Source organism: Penicillium longicatenatum (assembly GCF_028827895.1).
Source record: "Penicillium longicatenatum strain IBT 33135 chromosome Unknown contig_3_segment0_segment0, whole genome shotgun sequence".
NCBI lineage: Eukaryota > Fungi > Ascomycota > Eurotiomycetes > Eurotiales > Aspergillaceae > Penicillium > Penicillium longicatenatum.
Genome location: NW_026643121.1, coordinates 1,210,016 through 1,229,920, shown reverse-complemented (window position 1 = coordinate 1,229,920; position 19,905 = coordinate 1,210,016). Strand labels below are relative to the sequence as shown.

The 19,905-nt window shown below is 48.4% G+C and overlaps 7 protein-coding genes across 7 annotated transcripts; 3 read left to right on the top strand and 4 right to left on the bottom strand.

Annotated features, from left to right (window-relative positions):
- Positions 1-176: 176 nt before the first annotated feature.
- Positions 177-2,382, top strand: N7484_005812 (OSTA/TMEM184 family protein; the record flags this gene model as incomplete). Its single annotated transcript, XM_057116231.1, has 6 exons — positions 177-280; positions 437-490; positions 565-652; positions 708-1,748; positions 1,806-2,176; positions 2,241-2,382. The coding sequence occupies 6 exons, from the start codon at positions 177-179 to the stop codon at positions 2,380-2,382; spliced, it is 1,800 nt and encodes a 599-aa protein (XP_056972114.1).
- A 1,421-nt stretch (positions 2,383-3,803) lies between these two features.
- Positions 3,804-5,317, top strand: N7484_005811 (uncharacterized protein; the record flags this gene model as incomplete). Its single annotated transcript, XM_057116230.1, has 2 exons — positions 3,804-3,915; positions 3,984-5,317. 2 exons carry the CDS (start codon positions 3,804-3,806, stop codon positions 5,315-5,317), a joined length of 1,446 nt encoding a protein of 481 aa, XP_056972113.1.
- An 896-nt stretch (positions 5,318-6,213) lies between these two features.
- N7484_005810 (uncharacterized protein) lies at positions 6,214-6,417 on the bottom strand (the record flags this gene model as incomplete). The annotated part of the gene is made up of 1 exon (XM_057116229.1): positions 6,214-6,417. One exon carries the CDS (start codon positions 6,415-6,417, stop codon positions 6,214-6,216), a length of 204 nt encoding a protein of 67 aa, XP_056972112.1.
- A 1,910-nt stretch (positions 6,418-8,327) lies between these two features.
- N7484_005809 (uncharacterized protein) lies at positions 8,328-10,540 on the top strand (the record flags this gene model as incomplete). The annotated part of the gene is made up of 4 exons (XM_057116228.1): positions 8,328-8,466; positions 8,523-8,915; positions 8,968-9,094; positions 9,151-10,540. 4 exons carry the CDS (start codon positions 8,328-8,330, stop codon positions 10,538-10,540), a joined length of 2,049 nt encoding a protein of 682 aa, XP_056972111.1.
- An 837-nt stretch (positions 10,541-11,377) lies between these two features.
- Positions 11,378-12,979, bottom strand: N7484_005808 (uncharacterized protein; the record flags this gene model as incomplete). Its single annotated transcript, XM_057116227.1, has 3 exons — positions 11,378-12,039; positions 12,090-12,803; positions 12,856-12,979. The coding sequence occupies 3 exons, from the start codon at positions 12,977-12,979 to the stop codon at positions 11,378-11,380; spliced, it is 1,500 nt and encodes a 499-aa protein (XP_056972110.1).
- A 1,275-nt stretch (positions 12,980-14,254) lies between these two features.
- N7484_005807 (ubiquitin-conjugating enzyme E2) lies at positions 14,255-15,037 on the bottom strand (the record flags this gene model as incomplete). The annotated part of the gene is made up of 3 exons (XM_057116226.1): positions 14,255-14,538; positions 14,611-14,761; positions 15,002-15,037. The coding sequence occupies 3 exons, from the start codon at positions 15,035-15,037 to the stop codon at positions 14,255-14,257; spliced, it is 471 nt and encodes a 156-aa protein (XP_056972109.1).
- An 883-nt stretch (positions 15,038-15,920) lies between these two features.
- On the bottom strand, positions 15,921-17,287 carry N7484_005806 (serine/threonine-protein kinase; the record flags this gene model as incomplete). The annotated part of the gene is made up of 4 exons (XM_057116225.1): positions 15,921-16,699; positions 16,763-16,919; positions 16,975-17,185; positions 17,244-17,287. 4 exons carry the CDS (start codon positions 17,285-17,287, stop codon positions 15,921-15,923), a joined length of 1,191 nt encoding a protein of 396 aa, XP_056972108.1.
- Between the last annotated feature and the right edge of the window lie 2,618 nt (positions 17,288-19,905).

Here is a 19,905-nt window from a genome sequence, read left to right as displayed (position 1 = left end):
ACGAGAATGATCGTCATCGGAACACGCCTCCTGGCTACCTTATATTTCTCGAGCTCTCCCGCCCTCTCAGCGCGCCGAGTCACCATGTCTTACGCCTCTTACGAGTTTACGAAATGACTTATCGTATCTAGAGTCGCGGTTAACTCTATCCGCATTTGTCATACTCGTCCGTAAACATGCACGTCGCCGCCGCCGGTGGAGGAACAGGCTCCAGCCTAGCTCGTGCGATCATTATTGTCACCGGTGTCTCAGCTCTAGTAGCATCGCTACTTTCTATTGTGTTAGTGGATATACCTATGAGACTATATTTCCCATTTTACTGGTGACTACGAAGCTAACGTCTCCGTGCTGTGTGCAGGTCCATATGGTTCCAAACGTACAAGCTCCGTTCGCGACTAGACTTCCTCCGATAGTTGCTAATTTGGATATTATGTAGCAAAAATTATCGAAAGCCCTTACTCCAGAGATATGTTGTGCGCATTCTGTTGATGTGAGTACTGGTTCTCACTGCCAACCATCTCAGGAGGCCCAGGAGTGCTCAGGATTGATGCTGATCAAGAACAGGGTACCGATTTTCGCCGCATCATCATGGACGAGCATCGTATCCTTGACGGCAGCTCAGTTTCTTGATCCCATTCGTGATATATATGAGGTATTTCGCCCATTCTGGCGTGTGGTGGAGTTATGCTGACGGGTGACTTTGATAGGCTTTCACCATCTACACATTCTTCCAGCTGCTTATTAACTTTTTGGGGGGTGAGCGAGCAGTAATCATTATGGCTCATGGCCGTCCACCAGTCTCGCATGCCTGGCCGCTGAACCACATGCTGCCAAAGGTCGATATCTCTGACCCGCATACCTTCCTGGCTGTCAAGCGTGGCATCCTGCAATATGCCTGGCTGAAGCCCATTTTGGCTATTGCATCAATTGTGATGAAAGCAACGGATACATACCACGAGGGATATTTGGATCTCGGGTCAGGCTATCTGTGGACCGGCATCGTATACAACGCCAGTGTGACCCTCAGTTTGTATTCTCTTGCGATGTTCTGGGTGTGCCTTCACGATGATCTTTTGCCATTCCGCCCTATTCCCAAATTCCTCTGTGTCAAGCTCATCATCTTTGCCTCATACTGGCAAGGATTCTTCCTGTCCATCTTGCAATTCCTGGGGGCTCTTGGGAACGGTGTTGCTGGGTACACCCCGGACAATCTTGCTGCCGCTATCCAGGATAGTCTGCTTTGCTTTGAGATGCCTTTCTTTGCCATCGCGCACTGGTACGCCTTCTCATGGCATGATTATGCGGACCCCACCATCTCTGCTGCCCGAATGCCAGTGAAATACGCACTCCGAGATGCATTTGGCCCTCTCGATCTGATCGAGGACACAAAGATGACACTGCGGGGTGACAATTATGACTATCGAATTTTCGACTCGGGCGACAACATTATCGCGCATGAGGAATCGGGTTCACGAGTCAAGCGAGTAATGGAGGGAATGCGGTATGAACGAGGAGGAAAGGCAAAATACTGGATTCCCAAGCCAGGCGAGGCTAGCAAGACCGGAGAGGCTGATAGTCGCACCCCACTTCTTGCTGGCAGTAGCTCTAGTGCTCATGGTCGCCATGAGAGAGGCGGCGGCAGTTCTGCCGACCGATTCCGGTCCTATAGCGAGATTGAGGTCACGCTTGACGATGAGGATGAACATTTATTCACCAATGCGCGGGCACTGGAATTTGGAGATTGGAACGTAAGTCACTGACGAGTGAATGACGTTGCATGGAAGACTAACTTGAACTGCTACTAGTACCCTGTCATCACCGCCAACGAAGTCCCCAGAGATCAACGGCTGCCAAGAACCAGAAGTTACCAACAGTCCAAACAATCCGATGAGGGCCATGTGAAAAAGTCCCGCACGCACCGGAAAGGCCGAGCGTCGGGCAGCGACAGCAAGCAGGATCCCAATTCCTCGCGCAAGTCCAAGAGCTCCCGTGGACCAGGTTCTTTGCAGCGCAACGACAGCTCCACAAGCTCCCATCAATCGCATCGCAGCCATCAGTCGCACCGCAGCCAGCTGGTCGACCTCGTAGTGGAGAACCAGGAAGCTGAGGAGGAAGACCGAGCCCAGGCACAACGGGAAACCGGCTCTGCCTGGGGAGCTGAAATTCGTCACTACGAGTAAGTTTACTGATTGATTGGACTACACCTTTTATTGGGTTGCCCCTGTTGACCCTGCTTCTAGGAGACCTTCTGGGCAGCCAATTGAAGAAGAGGATGACCCCGAAGCCCCGGCCCAGGAATCCCCAACCGAGCCGGCCCACAACCAAGCTGCCACGCGATGGGCGTACAGTGCCCTAGGGGATGACAATGAAGTGTGGAAATAATGTACTTCTTTCGGACTTCTATATGATTCGGAACACACATGGCCTATCGCGTTGATTGGTCTCAAATCTCTGATCCCCTGCGCACGGTGTCGTAGTTTGTCCCGCACTCTATTTCTGGAAAATGTGTAAAATGGAGCTTGGAAACCTTCCAAGGCTGACTATCTTGAAACAGACCAGTAGACAGTCCATGTTGAACATGTCCCTGAAATGAAGACCACAATATTACGCCCAATCTGCCCGTTGCTCTTTCTTAGGCGCCCGAGGATGTGATAGCCCCACTTCTATACATGAGCCACAAATCTCCGGGTACCAAGGCAAGGATGTGACAATTCCCTTCCAAATCGGCGAATAAGGCATCATACCGTGAAAATGGAATAAGTATAGAGCCTTCAGGAACTGTCCACGTAGGTCGCCCTGAACAGCAGCATACTACCAGGAGCCGCATCGGGCTAAGATGCCGTACCTGACAGTGAGCTCCCGAAGCGATAGTAATAACCGGTTTCTTGAGACCAATCGCAGTCGTCGAAAACCTCCACTCCTGATATGCTATGTACATGTACTGTAGGTACAGACTTGCTTGCCAGCCACCAATCACCAAACAAAGAACGAGTCACGAGGAATTGTCCTTGACCGCTACAACGATTTGACTGCCACGGCAGCTGTCGGCTATACCTTGACGTTGCCTATAGTGTTTATGTTCTTGGTAGGGTAATGCATACCGCGTAAGCTAAACTTCTTTTCAACAAGGGTATATGGGCATTGCTGATCCAAATAATGCGCGAAAGCCCCATGCAAATCAAACCATGTGGATCATTGTGCAACGTAGATTTTGAAGCAAACATGTGAACGAACTATAACTTTGAAATGTGGAGTATCTGTCCCGCACTTGGGTGTATTGGGGCAAGTTGGGTATAAACACCCTGAAACCAACCAATGATGCGAACTCCCCGTTGAAACGGAAACGAAGAATAAAACGACAAATTTGAGATACGAAAGCCAACGCAGCCTGGTGCTCATACGCGCCCAAGGTGTGACACCCCACTCTTCTACATGGACAAAGCTCCTGATAAGCACAAAGTTTGTGACAGCTCCACTCGAACGGGCCAATGAGACTCTATAATTGACTCCGCAAAGACGATCCCCATCACCCAACCCGTCTGCTGAGAGTAAGTCACCAGGATGACTTGCTCTGTCCGGTATAGTTCCGGATCTTAGCGGCACACCGTCTCACCCGTCCCTGACGAGTCAAAGCTGGCGAGCGCACGGGCGCTGGAGAATATCCTGGTTGTACGGGCCTTTGTTTTTCAGTCGAGAGGTTTCTTCTCTTCCTCTCGAGTTGCGAGTCCTTTGCACCCCTATCCACTCTTTACTCCCACCTTCAGGAAAGGTGATGGATTAACTTCGTCGAAGCGCTGGTCGCCATGACAGCTTTTGAGCAAGCGGGGTCGCTATTCACCGGTTGGATACGGTCTTGCTGGTCATGTTTGCTACCAGGAGAGAAGGGTCAGGATGCCTTGCGAAGTGAGGACCATGGTAAGCATTCGTGAAATCTTGTGACTATCTATGGACCTTGAATTAACTTTTATGCCTTGGATCTACAGGTATCAAGCGGGAGATGGAAGTATGCCATACTCAACCGCATCTTGTCCCTCCTATGAAGCTGAAGGTGTACGATGATCTCCCCAATCCGAGGATGAATCACACCCGGAACTCGCATTCCTTGTCTTCGTGGCTAGAGGAAGGCCGGAACCTGGCTTCGAGGGCATCTTACCGGGCAAGTCTCACTACGTCTCGAAGGAGACAGCCCACTACATCGTTGAAAATCAGTGGCCCTTCAGACTTTCGCAGAGTAGAGTCTTTCCATGACTCTGTTGCAGTCGATAGCAGATACAAACCTCTTGATCTCAGCATCCATCGGTCGGGTAACCGATTGTCAGACCTACCCTCCTTTGAGTCTTTCCAGATAGACGAAGACTCTCATTCCCCGATTCTGACAGTGCCACCCCGGGCTCTCTCGCATCAAAGTATTCGTCATCGACGATGCGTGTCAACCGCTTCCGGTTTCACTGTATCCCGAAAGCCCGTTGGCTCAGGGGATCGTCGTTCTCTCGGAAGCATGCATCTCACGATCGAATCCGAAGCCCAGAAGCCGGTTCACATTGCGAGCCCTCTGGTGCCCCATTTCTCTATCGTCACCCCTGTCAAAGTAAAGGCAAATGATATTCTTCTTCCAAAGGGACCTTTGCCAGCATCTGCCCTACGACACAACAGGCCCGACTCGGGAGAAAGCAAACTCACACTGGATACTGATATCTTATCCGACAGCTCCAGTGGTGCCCAGACACCACGAGCAGTGCAAGACCTTCCCCAGACCCCAGTGAGATGGAGAGATACAGAGAACACATCAAGCCAGCACTCACCGAACGAATCCTCATTCTCTTTCCTTCGAGACTCTCCCTCGACATCTAGTTCAAGCACATTCCCATCCCGGCTGTCATCATTGCGCCGCCCCTCCTTCACACCAAGCGACTACCGCAAGACTGTCGCATCCGTGCCCCTTCCAGACCGTGTTTCCCAATGGTTCTCCCGGGAGAAAGACGTCCCGCCCAATCCAATCTCCCTCGATGGTGAGAATAAATTCGAGTGGGAACGAACTCGTACGCTGAGTGGTACTACCGTTGCCTCAACCATTACCACCATTACTGGCGGAGCGAAGTCTCGTCCACCCAACTTTTCTATCTCCAGCTCATTCACGGGTAGCTCTACTCCGCGAGCATCGCTGCATCAACCGTCTATAAGCAGAGACAAGGAGATCGAGTCGGGTATTTACCGTCCAACAATCTATGAAGGCCGGCCGCAACATCCTGGCTTCGCTACCTCTCGCCATGGTGAGCCGATTGTATTCCAGGAAGCCACTATTGGTGTCGCCTTCTAATTATGTTATCCCTTCATCCTGGGGTTTCCCGGGTTTCTCTGGGTCATCACGGAGACTGGTCCTCGTCGGTCGTTTCGATTAATTTACAAATACGTCTTTTTGTTTTGTTCGACTTATCTTTTAAATACCCCATGCTGAAATGCTGCAATACTCCCTTTTTTCGCGATTCTTATTCTTTGTTCCCCCTTGCTCAATTTGCGGGAAGGTAATAATAAGCTTGTGGGTGGATCAATTTGAAAATTCGCCTTTATTGTCTTTTGTCTTTTGATTTAATTGATCAAGATAATGGAATCACATCCTGAATCAATGTCTTCTACTGCATGGACGCACTCATAAAGTCTGGCATCCTAGTCACCCTGAAGCTGTGGGCCTCGCATAGTAGGTGGACATAGTCTAGATGCAGCCAGGGTATCAGGTATAGGTGGTCCGATAACATTAAAAATATGGCGGAAAGACCTTGAGGTCTTTCTTTGTCTAGAGACCTACGTTTATCAAAAAGCTTTCAAAATAGTCCATTGTAACCACCGTTATATTGGGGCCCGAGTCGTGGAAATTTCCATGCACCGGAAATTCAATCCGGAATGCTGAGTCCCCTTTCTCTCATATCAATTGATGAATATGGACCATGCTGAATCAGAAAAGAATCAAAAAAAAAAAAAAAAAAAAAAAAAAAATCATCTGTAAACCCCATAACTGCAAACTCAATGCGCCTTTGTGTCAATCTGAGGTAGGTCTTGGGTCGGAGGTCTTCAAGTCATCGTTAAACTGGGCGGCGGTATTAAAGGATTGAACCAGTGTCTGTCCTCGATGTGAGGTCTCCGTCATCTCCACTGACTCAGCGTCTGGCGGTGCTAAAGTGATTGACATTGACAAGATATGATCCACTTTCAGCTTCTTTATTTGTTCACGCTCCTCTTCGGTGTCATCGGAGAAGAAGTCCCTTCAATGTCCTTCAAGCCATCTCTTTCCCGGTATTGGTTCAGCTCAACCTGTGCAGCAAAGTAGTGATCGCGGGTTTTCTTGCATCGCTGTCGGAGTCTCTTGTTCGTACGAATCCGAGCCGTGATCTGGCGGTCATATTGGGCACGTTGGATTTGCATAGCTTTGGTTGCCTTGAGATGTCCTTGCTGTGCATCCTGGACCTCTTTGGCCAACTTCTCCTTTCATCCCCGACCTTTCCGTGCCCTCGCCATAAATGCATCGGAGTCCTCGACCACGTTAGGCTTCAGCATTGCGTCTTCTTGTGTTTCGAACCCTTCCTCCTGTGCACGGTCCACATTGACATATTTCCCTCTGGTATCTCGAGTGATCCTAGTAGAAGCGGCCTTCTTGATCCTGAGCTATCTCCTAGCAGTTAATAATATTAAATCGCGGGTAGTGGTATCCCGAATCGTATCACCCGGCGGTTCAATTTCCGAAGACCGGGTGGAAAGACATCATCTCCTCTCTTGGTCTTCGCGTCCAATAAAGACCAATACCTTCAGCGCAGTTATCCAGTAGAGTCGAACGCGACCTGGGTTTGCTTGCGTAAAACCGGTCGAAACCACATCAGCCCCATAATGTCAGGATCACTTAGCTTCTCAGTAAGCCGATGTTCAGTATCAAGTTCGGAAAACCTGCTCGGCAAATCCTCAAGGTCGTGGAAGTCATCGAATTCCTATAGTTATCGCGAGTCTTGATAAGATTCTCGGTTTGTCAGCCATGCCGACACACGTACAAGATAGGGTTTGAATTGAATCTGGGGCGTTTTCTTTTTTTTTTTGGGGGGGCTGACTTCCTATTTTTAGTTTCTCTTCTCTTATTGTGTCAAGTCAACCTCACCTTGCTTTAGCACTAATAGGCGAGGTCTGGCTTGGATTGTGCCTCATTTAAGGCCCTGCCGAGATATCAAAACTCATGCCGAAATGGTTGCCAAGACTTGGTCCTATAGGTTATATCGGTCCCCGTTGACGTATAGATGAAGCTAGGTAGAGGAAGAAGAAAAAGAAGAAAAGAAAAAAAAGAAACAGAAACAGAAAATGAAGAAGAAGAAGAAGAAGAAGAAGAAGAAGAAGAAGAAGAAGAAGAAGAACGATACGGAAGGAGAAGTAGGGAAGGAGTATCAGTTAGTAGTAAGAGAGGAATTGGAGAACAATCACTTACATCTAATGGCAATGTGAGGACTATACAAGAAAGTAATCCTGATCTAATTGAAATTGTATGAGTCGAGGGTTCGTCAAACATGGGCACAGCTACTGCTAACTGAACAGAACCCTTCATGTGACGTGAGAGACGTTGGAAGTCATATAGAAGTCAACGCATCTGGTTAGTTACCACAGCCGTCCGTTAACCTGGGAAGTCGCAATTGATTAAGGTAGACTCTGTATGAATAGTCATATATAACCCATAGATATGATGAGTTGAGATACTAGATTAACTTTAAGATACATTTAAGGTACTTTATGTCATTCCGGATTGCGATTGCGAGCCAGGGACGAATACCCGGAGTTGGCAAATCAACAAGGGTAGTTAGGCAACCCGCTGCGCTGGCGGAAGCAATGTTCTCAAGTCTATCTTAGAGCTGACCTCGTACAGAGAATATCACTCTATTTGTTCGTACGTACTCACAGCCACGAAGCTGGAAGCCTGATATCCCGCCCCCAGTAATCAAGGCCCGGTAGAACCGCATTGCCACGTACTAGAGGCCCCACCTACTCAAGACCCCAGAGCCAAGGCTGAATGCATCCAATAATGGTCTTCGCAGCTTCCGCCCAGATGGTCCCTTAATCAGGTGTGCGGGATGACGGTGCAATGGTTGTAATAAGCATTGATGGGATCCTTGAGCAATGGCACCAGGCGGGATATGGCCTGCGCCCATTTACTGCGAGGTTATGAAACCGTGCAACAGCCGTGAAAGTCCAAAATAGATTGGAAATCTCGGGGTGCATTATGCATAAATATCACCTAGCCACCTCCAGTCTAGTGTATTTTTTAAACCCAGATCAAATTCAATATAATTTCTAGAGCAAATATGCGGTTCGGAACGAACGCCATAGTTACAGCTACGTTGCTAGCAGCGGTACAAACCACCGCTAGCGTCATTTCTCGAAGCAAGAGCACAGATGCCTGTGGCCAAATATACCAGCGTGTTCATAACGCTAGGAATGGCAGTAAGGCCCCGTCTAGACCTCTGAACACCAGTGAAACAATACTAACGATTAAATAGACAGCACTGTAATCATACCAGGGGAGCTGGGGCTTCAGTGTCTTCAGGCCATGCCCTTTGAATCAAGTCGCGCTGTCTTATGGGTGAAAGAATTTCGCAAATGGCTCCTCTTCCAGTCCGATCTTGAGATCTTAAAGGATCCTCCGCCGGGCTACCAAATGCCCGCTACGGATCTCATTGGAACCCTCGATCAGATTGAGAAAAGAGCTGCTGGTGAATCCTACAAAAACCATTGGGAGTTTGACACTGATGTGAAAAATATGATCGGCTCTGCTTATGATGGGCACTTGGATGTTTCGACGTGTCCGTCTTCGCTCATGACTTACACAAACGATGTACCGCTTGTATCTGTTTCGTCGAATGGGATGGCTATTCCGAAGGTGTACACATTCGGTAAGATTCACTGCCTCTTTGTCCTTTGAATAAATGCTAACTTCAAAACCAGCCGACGCTAGACTATTGAAGTCTCACCAGGCCAGGGTGTCACCAATCGTCTCAATTAATGGGGTCGATGCTGCATCGTATCTGGAAGAAATATCATTGACATCAAAGTCTCAGGATCGTGATGCATTGTAAGCGCCAATATATCGCGTACTTATCTCTAGTATCTAACAGCTCGATTTTCTAGGTACAATGAAGTTTTTCTCTCAAATCCAATCGCGGCCAAAGGGGAGTCCTGGGCACTCAACGGTTTATTCAGTCAAACTACAGTCTGGCCTGGCGCAAATCATACGCTTCGCTACGCAAATGGCACTTCTCAAGTGGTCAAAACGGTTGTCGAACTTGAATCATGGAACTGGAAGTCCGGTAAGGCACGATACAATGCTTTGTGTCTTCCATCTTCGACCTCTTCGACCTCTTCGAAGCGCTCCTTGTCACCATCCTCTCAAGTCTCAAAACGCTCATCACGATCCAAAAGCCCTTCAGGTTACCTGATTCCGTACTCCAACACTACCGAGTACTCTCTGCTCAGTTTCTTTCCAAAGAGCAGCAACCTAAATGAAACAGCAGTTCTTGCCCTTCCTTCGTTCAAACCGGAGGATCTTGCGCAGTTTAACAATCTCGCCCGGAATTTCATCAAGAAAGCTGCTAAAGAGGGGAAAAAGAAGATGATCATCGATCTCCAGGGCAATGGAGGTGGTACTATTTCTGCAGGCTGGAACTTGTTTCGACTCTTCTTCCCGGATCAAGAGGTCTACTCCGCGACCCGTTTCCGTGCCCACGAAGGCATCAATTTCATCGGAGAAGCATTCGCACGTCTACCCCTCAACAATCCCGACACTTACGGTAATATGCTAGACTGGAAGGAGAATGTCACACCTGATCAAGAGGCTGCTTTCTCCTCCTGGGCAGACCTTTACGGACCCTACGAACTGTTAGGAGTGAATTCCTCCAGTCTCTTCGCAAACAACCTAACAGCAATTTCCTATCCCGGTGCGGAACCCGTGAGTGGATACGGCGCAATACCTCTCGATCCGAAGACCCAGACTTTCGCGGCCGAGGATATCATTCTGATTACTGACGGCTACTGTGCGTCCACTTGCACCCTATTCACCGAGCTGATGAAAGCTCAAGGCGTCCGCAGTATCGCCTTCGGTGGACGACCACTGGCTGCTCCTATGCAGGCTATGGGTGGTATCAAGGGTGCACAGGTAGAAAATCTCGCCGATATGGCGAACCTCCTGGCGGTTGCGAAAGAATTAGCCAAATCTTCGTCACTTCTTTCTGATGAGGACTTGGAAAATTGGGACAAATATGTCCCCAGTCCTCTCAGTGAGTTCCCTTACCAGACGAGCAATGCTACCGTGAATCTTCTGAACGCGTTCGGTCCTACAAACGACATCGTGCCCAGGCAATTTATTTATGAAGCAGCTGAGTGTCGTCGCTTTTTCACATTTGAAAATATTGTGGATCAGGAAACTACCTGGGCATCTGCTGCTGATGCTATGTTTTATGGTGGCGGTTGTGTGGAGGGCTCTATGAATGGCCCTGGAAGCCTTATTCCGGCATCAGCGTAGATGATGTTCATTTTGGCGAATTACTAGACAAGGATCATGGGCGAAAGGAGGAATGTGAATGATACAATATCTCCGAGTCCGAGTACGCTTACCATAACCATAACCTTGGCCTTCATTCTTCGTTAGTCAGATAGCCGAATAACCTTGTAATCCATTGTAATGCATAGAGTTGCACGCGAAGTCTTGTTGACATAATGAGATTGATGACACGCGATATGAGATAATATTTATCCCTTAATATAACGGTATTACACCATAATCATGTCATAGGAACGGAGCAGCATCCCTCGATGAAACATTTACGACCTGGGCACCATGTGGTGACATCGAGATCTACAGCGTAGATCGCGAACCACTCACATATTTCGGTAATAATGGGACTTGTTTCGCGCGCGTTTAAGGTTTACCGTGTTGTCATGAGCCGTGGGATCAAATTCACTTCCGGTACCAAGTTTTCCTAACATTCCTAGGCTTTGCGCCACTAATGCCTTGTTTTCGACGCGGTTAGACTCCCCCAAGCTGACTATCTGACGTCAATCGCGTTAAAATAAATAAAATAGACTTCATGATCCACAAAGCTGTTGAACGTTAGACCTACACAAGCCAGGATTTAGGATTTGCAAGGGCGGTTCAAGGCGGGCGTGCTAGCCCTAATTATGCAATGCGGATCTCACTCTAATGCTACCAAGTACAGTGCGAAACCATCAGTACAATAAATGTGGTACATAGATGCTAATAGTGAAGGACAGATCAAATGCAAAACGGAATAAACAAAAGGGACAGGAACGTTGACTAGTCGTGTACAAGACGTCTCAACCAATATAGTAACACTGTAGCTCACAGATCAGACTTAACAGCAAAAGAGGTCTTCTCAAAAGACCGCTCGGACTCACCCTCCCCCTCCGAATCGACAGGTGACATGACTTGAAGAATCTTGCCGTCTTCGAATATGCGTGCAACATCCTCCAGAGACCGTCCCTGCGTTTCTGGGAAGAGGAAGTATACCACGCCAAGGAAGACAACCAGACACCCAACATAGAGGAGGAAATATCTCCAGCGTAGTGCCGCAAATGCCACTGGATTGACGTACTGATTAAAGAAACAGGCAAGTGAGTCTGTAGTCAGGGTAATAGCGAGACCCTTTGCGCGAAGCTGGAATGGGAGAATCTCGGCGGGATATGCGATGAAGAGGGGCATATATGCAAAGTCGTATGCGGCACAGAAGAGGAAGAGCATAGGAATCACGGCAATGCCTGCTTCGATTATGTTTAGCTCGGAGAACAGAGCTGTCATGACTGTTGATGTGGATAAGAAAATCATCATGAGGGTCGTTGCGCTAAGCCATAGGACGCGGCGGCCGTATCGGCCTGAGGTACTGGCTCCACCGACGGCAAAAATCAGATTCCAGACCTGGAGGCTAATGTTCACTGCTGCTTGGTGGGCGGCATTTTTAATTCCAACTGAGGCCAAGATGGGAGGAAGGTAGTAAGAAGTAACGCCTGGAACTAGATTAGCAGTGAATTCAGGTCCAAGTTAAGTCAGAACTTACCATTTCCTGTCCACTCCTGCATGAATCCCATGAGGATACAGATTGACAAGCGATGCACATCACCTCGACTACTGAGAAAAGCACTCCACCCAGAGCAGGCCTTCATGTCTGCTTCGGCACTGATGCTGCTGCAGATCTGATCGTATTCTTCTTGCACAAGCGCACTGCTCAGGTCTCCATTTCCATGGTACCGCACCAGCATAGCTCTAGCCTCACCCTTCCTGTCCTTGGAAACCAGCCATCTAGGACTCTCCGGGATGACGAATAGTCCTGCCAATTGAAAGAGCGGAAACAAAACCTGCAGCATGCAAGGAACCCGCCATGACCAGCTGTCTTGAATACCCAGAGTAGAAAACGCGATACCAGCCGCGGTTATCGAGCCACAAAACCAAAGCGCATTATAGAGACTTGTGAGGACTCCTCGTTGGCGAGGGTGTGCCGCTTCAGCAATGAGTAGCGGTGCAGCTGTTTGTGAAAAGCCCACGCCAGCTCCTGTGACGATTCGGGCACCGAAAAAGATCCAAGGTCGTTGGACTGCTACCTGGACTATCGAAGCCAGGATAACGAGTGTAGCACCGATAGCAACGCAAGGCCGACGGCCTAGCCTGTCGGCAACGTATGAAGCAGGAATAAAGGTTAAAAAGGAACCTAAAGAGACCGCGGCGATGATAAGGCCTTCGGCATTGGCGCTGAGATCCTTCAAGAAAACGGCAACTGTCAAAGTTGAGTTAGCAGCTACTTCCACCACTGGATTGCAAGGACTCACACTCGGGTAACACCAGCAAACTATTGATCTGACTAGCATTATACCCCGACGTAGCAGAAGCAGCCAACATCAAAGCAATACCCAGATTCAATCTCCGCAAGCCTCCATCCACATCCTTGGCCATATTGACGAATCAAGCTGGATGTATAAAATAAATCTTATACTTTGTATCCAACACATAGAGCTACCCTCCACTTTATCTACCAAAAATGACGGAGCTTTTATCGGATAATTGTCTGACATTCCTGACAGCTTCGCGTGCGCCGATCTTACCAACTAAGGCTGAAATTTTTCGCCGACCCTGTGGAATGCTGGCAGGGGGGGGAACATTTAACAGAACGAATTGCCAGTTGAGCTTTTTACACTTATGCCTCTAAGAGAGTTGGGGTCTTATGATATGCAAGGACTGTCCAAGCTCCAGGCTATTTGTATCAGGAATTTAGTAACGTCAAGCTGACGACGCCAATCGGATCGAGTCCCAGGATAAATTGGTCAGAGGATTCGGACGAAGCTCAGCTGATCATTGGATATGGATCTCAAGGGGCTGGTTCTCTAGGGACTTTTGTTGCTTTTTCGGCTCTAGCGGTTATGTTGTGCTGGGAGCTTGTGTGGGGATGTGAGTTCAGTTTTGGGGATCTGCGCTAGCTTCCAAGCTCAGCTGCTACTTGTATACGCGTTCAGTGGGCTCCTTGAGGTTTATTGGGTGCTGCCTTGAGGATTTGTCTAGAGGGTACTGTAACCCTGGATAGATGGGGTTTGTGATTGGGTGGAGATGGACCTGAGTTGGAGATGAGGATACAATTTATTGGTGATGCTTGGATTTCAAAGGTGGATCTGTGGAGCTGATCATGCAGCTTGTACTCTTTAAATTTTCAATGTTTCAATAGTGTACATTCAAGATCCATTTTGAATTCTCGAGTCCTTGGGGGTTGCTAGTGGGATCTTCTAAGTCAGGAAGAAGCTCCTTGCCGAAAGGTCAAATCCATAAACGCAGAGCCGCCGCGGCCGAGATGACATGCATATACATTACAAGGGGAAGTCAGCCATTGGATATGTCACCCGGTACAATTAGCATTAAGTGTTGGAACAATCCATGACTCAGGCCAATCATAAGGTTCCAAGGCCGACCATGATTGGAGGAAATATATATGAACGCCAAAATCGGCTAAACCGACATCGAGGTTAGCATGCATGTGACAAGCGCCTTCAAAAATGCAAGAGAAAGAGGCAAAGAAGAAAGGTAGAGAAAATAATATCTGCAAAACTCAACAGATTTGTATCCTCATTCCCATTATCCACAGGAGGAAAGAAGCCTGCAAGCAAAGAACCAATAACTCCTCTAGAATAGAATGATCCTCGCTGAATCACCCACGAAAATGAAAAAAGAGAAACCTTTCCATCACACATTATCATCCTCATAAACGAAATTGATATCTCGAATCCGTCGACGGTTGTGCATTACGAACTCATGATCACCCGGTGGCCGCTCGTCTTTCGTGTTGGCGGTTAACATACTCTGGAGGCTCATGCAGACGCTCTCCACAGTCTGCACGGGAGACCAGCCTGATTGGCCCAGTAGATCAAGACAGATGATGCCGTTGCTGTAGATGTGGGGGTGCATAGGGATAGCTCGGGGCGTCTCGGAAGATGGTGGGAGTGTAATAAATTGGACTTCGGGAGGCTCTGCAAGAAACCGAAAAGCATATAGAATTAGATCTCTGAACTTAAAAGGGCGCGGGTTAGGCGGTGCCTTACCAATGGGGTATTTGGCCGAGAAGGTGAACTTGAGTCGGTATGTCTGGTCTTTGTAAAGAGGGTTGTCATCGAGAACTTTGATGTCCATCTGCCATTCTTCCAGACTGTCGGATTTCACAACCGCAATGCCAGGCGGAACATGGTCTTTGATCTATCAGCAATGAAACGTTAGTGACACCATACAATATTCCGGTATATAAGGTTCATAATTGGTGTGAGATGGGGCGGAATGCTTGTGGAACATATAGTGGGACAAGGATGTCGATCATGCAATCGATGAAGGGTAAAGTACCTTGATAAGCTCCTAGAAATCTTGTAAGTCGGGATACTTCCGAATTAAAAGTGAAAGAAAGGCAAGTGATGGGAATCCTTTGCTTCAGTAAGTGCGTACCTTGCTTAGACGCTTGTTTGCAAAAGAACGCGACATGGTCTCGAGCTTCTAGAGCTATGGAGAGAGAAGTGTCGATCACAAATTCTGGGCACGATTGACGTGGTCCAGTCCGGAGTGGGCGCGAAATAACGCGTCGCTTTGGCGGTATACCAAGGCAGCCTGCAGAGTATAAAGGGCTGCCACAATATGCAGAAGAAAATAAATGCCGATACTCGAAGTACTTCAAAGGAGATAAAGTGGTCCGAAACCGAAACGGCCGATGCACGCGGGGCAAGATAAGATCGTCGCACGTGATAGTGGAGATTGTTGCCTGTTTCTGTCGGACTCAAAGCCTCCCGTGTCCAAGCAATGTTTCTATGGCCGTTCGAATCGATCTCGTAAATCGAAATAATGTCCAGTCAATACATCTGACCGAGAAGCCCTGGGAACATGACAAATACATTCATCTTCTCAACGCGCAAAGCATGGGACGCAGGAGTAAGATCTCGAATCATCCAGGTGCGTGGCCGAGGTGAAAGCCCGATCGTGGAAATAAAGAAAGAGAAGGCGGTGAGAGGATCGATATAGTGGGATCGGCCGATTTTGCAAACCAGTTGTGCAATGGTCACGCACCGACCGCTCATTTCGACACGCCCTTCGAGACTACTGACAATGGCACTAGTCTATCCATGACTCCAGAGTCAATCTCTGAATCCAAAGGAGACCAATTGTAACTTGAGGAAACATAAGGTCGAATTCATGCAAGCGATCTCACTAGTGGTCCACATTGTGTGCAGACTGTATTGAATATGGGGAATCAAATAACTATATCCAAATCCAGGCAAATTACAGACATGAAACGCATCGAAAGAAAAAAAAAAAAAAAAAAAAAAAGGTATGAGCAGTAAGAATAAATGCAACCAACCATCAAGGCATCAAGTTAGGCATGTGACGCTTTTTCACGTGCTTCACGTTCAACCTTCTCGCGCTCTTCATTGTCCCTCACCTCACGCACCTTGGCTAGAACAACCTCACGGAAGATAGCACCACGAGCAATCTTACCAAGACTCCGCTTCTTAGTGTGACCTGGGGATGCATCTCCATTCGAGTCTGAAGCAGCCTCGCCTTCCTCAGAAGCCATGGCCATAGGGCTAGGAATATCGCCCTCCTCCTCATCCTCATCGTGCATCTTGAGGGCCTCAATACGGTTAGCGAGCTTGACGATCTCGATACCACGGCGGAGACGGGCCTTCGCGATGTAGGCGCGGATCTCGGGCAGCAGATCGCGGTCGCTGGCAGATTCTCCGGTGAGCCATTCGTGCTTGAGAGCATCCTCGGATGTCACTCGCTTGCTGGGGTCGGTCTGGAGCATGGTCATGATGAAGTCCTTGGCATCCTGGGATACATCCTTCCAGTAGCGTTCGTGGAAGATGATTCGGCCTGAGCGACATTCCTCGATAAGATCGCTAAGGTTCTCGGCTCGGAAGGGTGAATACCCGCACAGCAAGGTGTAGGTGATCACACCCAAAGACCACATGTCAACGGCCTTTCCGTGGCCCTGCTTGAGCATAACCTCGGGTGCGGCATAGCCGAAGGAGCCCGCCATGCTGGTGAGAACTTCCGTGGGATTGTCCAACATCTTGGCAATACCGAAATCGGCTAGGACTAGCTCAGAGTCGGCGGAGCGAGTGAGATAGAGAAGGTTCTCGGGTTTCAAATCTATCGAGTGTTAACTTCACGCCAATATCCAAGAAAGAAAAAAATAAACTTGCTAGGACTTACCACGGTGGACAATGTTGCGCTTGTGCAGGTAGTCAACCGCATCAAGCACCTGTCGAATGGTCTGCGACGCATCCTTCTCCGTGAATTTCCCATACTCGCAAATCCGATCAAACAGCTCGCCACCAGTGGCCAATTGTGTCACGATATAGAATTTGTCCTGGGCTCTGGTTAGATACAGCAAATCTCTATGCATGTTGGCAGATATCACAAACCTTAGACTCGAACCAGTCCACAAATGAGACAATGTGAGGGTGTTGGAGCTTCTGAAGCATTTTCAGCTCATCGTAGACCATCTCCTCATTTCCCCGAACATTCTTCTTCAGGATGATCTTGACTGCGACTTTCTTCCCGTCATGCGTCTCAGCCTCACGAACAATGCCGTAGGTGCCAGCACCAAGGGTTCGTCCGAACTTGTACAGAGACCTAAAACAAACAGAGCGGTTAGCGAATTCGGCAGAACATAGTTCCGCAGAGCACGTACTTCTTCTCATAACTCTCCGGCTGCCCAGACAGCTTGTTGAACATATTTGTGACTAAAAGAAACAGATATTAGCAAATTGTCTCCTCGTCCAAAGCCACAGCGTGGATCAACCGGCAATAAATAACCAGCCGCAGAACGACTCGAACAGGGGATATGCATTGAGCAGACCATTACACCAAAGGGTAAACAAGGCCAGAGCACAATCTGCCAGGTAGCATGTGGCATAAAACAACAGCATTGAAAAAGACATTATCGATTGGTTGCAAGCTCCAATAGCTTGCGAGTTGCGGTCCAATGCGACCCGCTTAAGAAAGAGCGACCGGGGAGACGGCGCAGGCCACAATGTGATCCAGGAAGCGCTGTCTATTGAATTGACTCACAACTCATGATGTGGGAATAGGGCTGTAGGCACCCTCGACTGATAGTATGTAAGGACCCGGTCAGGTAGCAAAAGCGGGCTGGTGAACCCCGCAGCGGAGGAGAGGGCGGGGCGAGAAGATGAGAGGTATAAGGCGACGCGAAGATTTCGGAAGTCCGGAAGATGTGGAAGAGTTGGTGGAACCTGAGGACCTAAAATGCACGTTTTAGCACCGGAACGAAGGAAAAAATCCAAATTGCACCCTTAAGGGACTGGGCGGGGCTTTAGTGGGCTCATGCCACGACGCTCTTGCGCGCTGAAATCAGGGGAATCACCGGGATATTTACCGTCCCAAGAGATCACGACGAACTCGATCTCGAAGATTGATGTCCAGGTAAGAAGAAACGTCAAACAAAGCCAGGGAAAGCAAAATGTTAAGAAAAGAGGGAAAAGAAGGGATCAGGAGTTCTAGACGCGCGATAAGGATGAATTGGGGCTGTAGGGTTTAGTGGATCTTGGCGTGCGTGTTCTCTACATTTGCACCGCCACGAGCTGATCTCCACGCAAATTCGGGGGCTGGATTCCACCTAGATATATTGTTGCTGCCTTGGAATCGCTCATAAAAAGGGGGCATCCCACCGAATATTGTACTCCATTCGACAAAGCTCCGGACTTTCCAGGGGTTAACTTTATGTTCGCATGAGGTCCATCCCTGTGTAACTCTGTTGTTGGTGCTCAACTCCAAGTTACTCGTCGCGACCAAGCAGCGCCACAACTCCACTACAACCAAGGGTAGGTAAATTAGGCCGCCAAGGCACGCTGCACTACTGTAGACTGCCCCTAGCGGAAGCCAGTGCGATTCATCCAGTACGACTGGTCGATATTATGCACGAAACGAAGTATGATGCAAAGCGCCATGCGGCTGTGATGCGATGTGTGCAAAAGCAAGCATGCAGAAGGCATAGTACAGGTACTGCATATGGACACTTCCAAAATTGACATCGTGCGGGGCGCAAATATAAAAATCTAGAGAGTTAGCATGCTGTGATGAGCGCCTAACCTGTGTGTTCAATTGGGACGCTGAGACGTTACTTGTTTCAGAATATGCCCCAGGAGCGCATCCTTAATATTGTCCACGTGATTCTCATTGACACCTCGAGGCCCATTTCGAGGTCAAGAACGAAATATTGGAGAACATGCGAAGAGGGATACCAGAGAGTCCGGCCGAGATGAAGCAGAAAATCTTTTAGTCCATGTGGGTGTTGTGCCAGACGATTGGCCAGAGGGCGCACATGAAGACGCTGTCCTCGTGAGAGAATGAAATGCAATTCGAAATTTAATTGGACAAAATGGCCGACGCATTCTCCTCCTGGGAAAAAAGCCCACCAAAGGAAGGTTTTCGAGAAGTCGGAACAGAGATAATGGAGCATCTTCGCATGTCATCATCCTATTACCAGCGTAGGTCTGCTTTCAGGACGGAAAAAGAAACAAAGAGAAAGAGAAAGCTCTCTGTAATACGAGTCATCAAATAGAAGAAACTTGTTCTTCATTCCAGAACGGAAGAGTGCATGGAATGGGTCCCTGTAAAATTACGGGTAATATTGAACATGGCAGTGATCTCGTGTGTGCTGCTGATACGCCTATGTAGTACGCTGGATAAAAACGATGGCTAGACGCAAGAGTATCAGCATCAATCTTTTTGAAGAAATGCGTGGATAGGAACATTGCCATCCAGTGTGGAGGTCTTTTTGACAAGAGATAGCTCTCATAACATATGAGAGAAAGCCAGGAGAGACGAAACATTGGTGTTAAATGTGTAAAGAATAGAAAACGAGCCTTTAATGGAGATGCCGGGCGAAGATGGATCCTTGATTTTCCGGGACGGGTGATCTGGCTCGTCAAGTAGGGTTCCTGAAATCGAGGATAAATCAAACATCGCCCAGTGGCAGGGCAGATCGCCAAGACATAGCTACGGCGGTGATCTTGGGTGTCCCCTGTGGTTGATGTCTGCGGTTTTTTAAACTGTGTCACCTTAATATTGGCCCGCTGGACTCGAAAATGAAACCAGAACACTCGAACTCCCAGTGCATGGCGTGTTACACGGAAAAGAAGTTTTGGTCAAGTTTCTGGCCAATGCTGATGACACTATTCGAGATGTACCTCCTGGGTATGTAGAGAATCAACAGGTCCCGGGTTCGATTCTCATCCAGGTCATTGTGTTTTGTCTCTATGACGTTCTCGCAACAAAATGTCCGAGATGATCAGGTATATCGGACTGCTGGTAAAGGTTATTTAAAAGTGGAT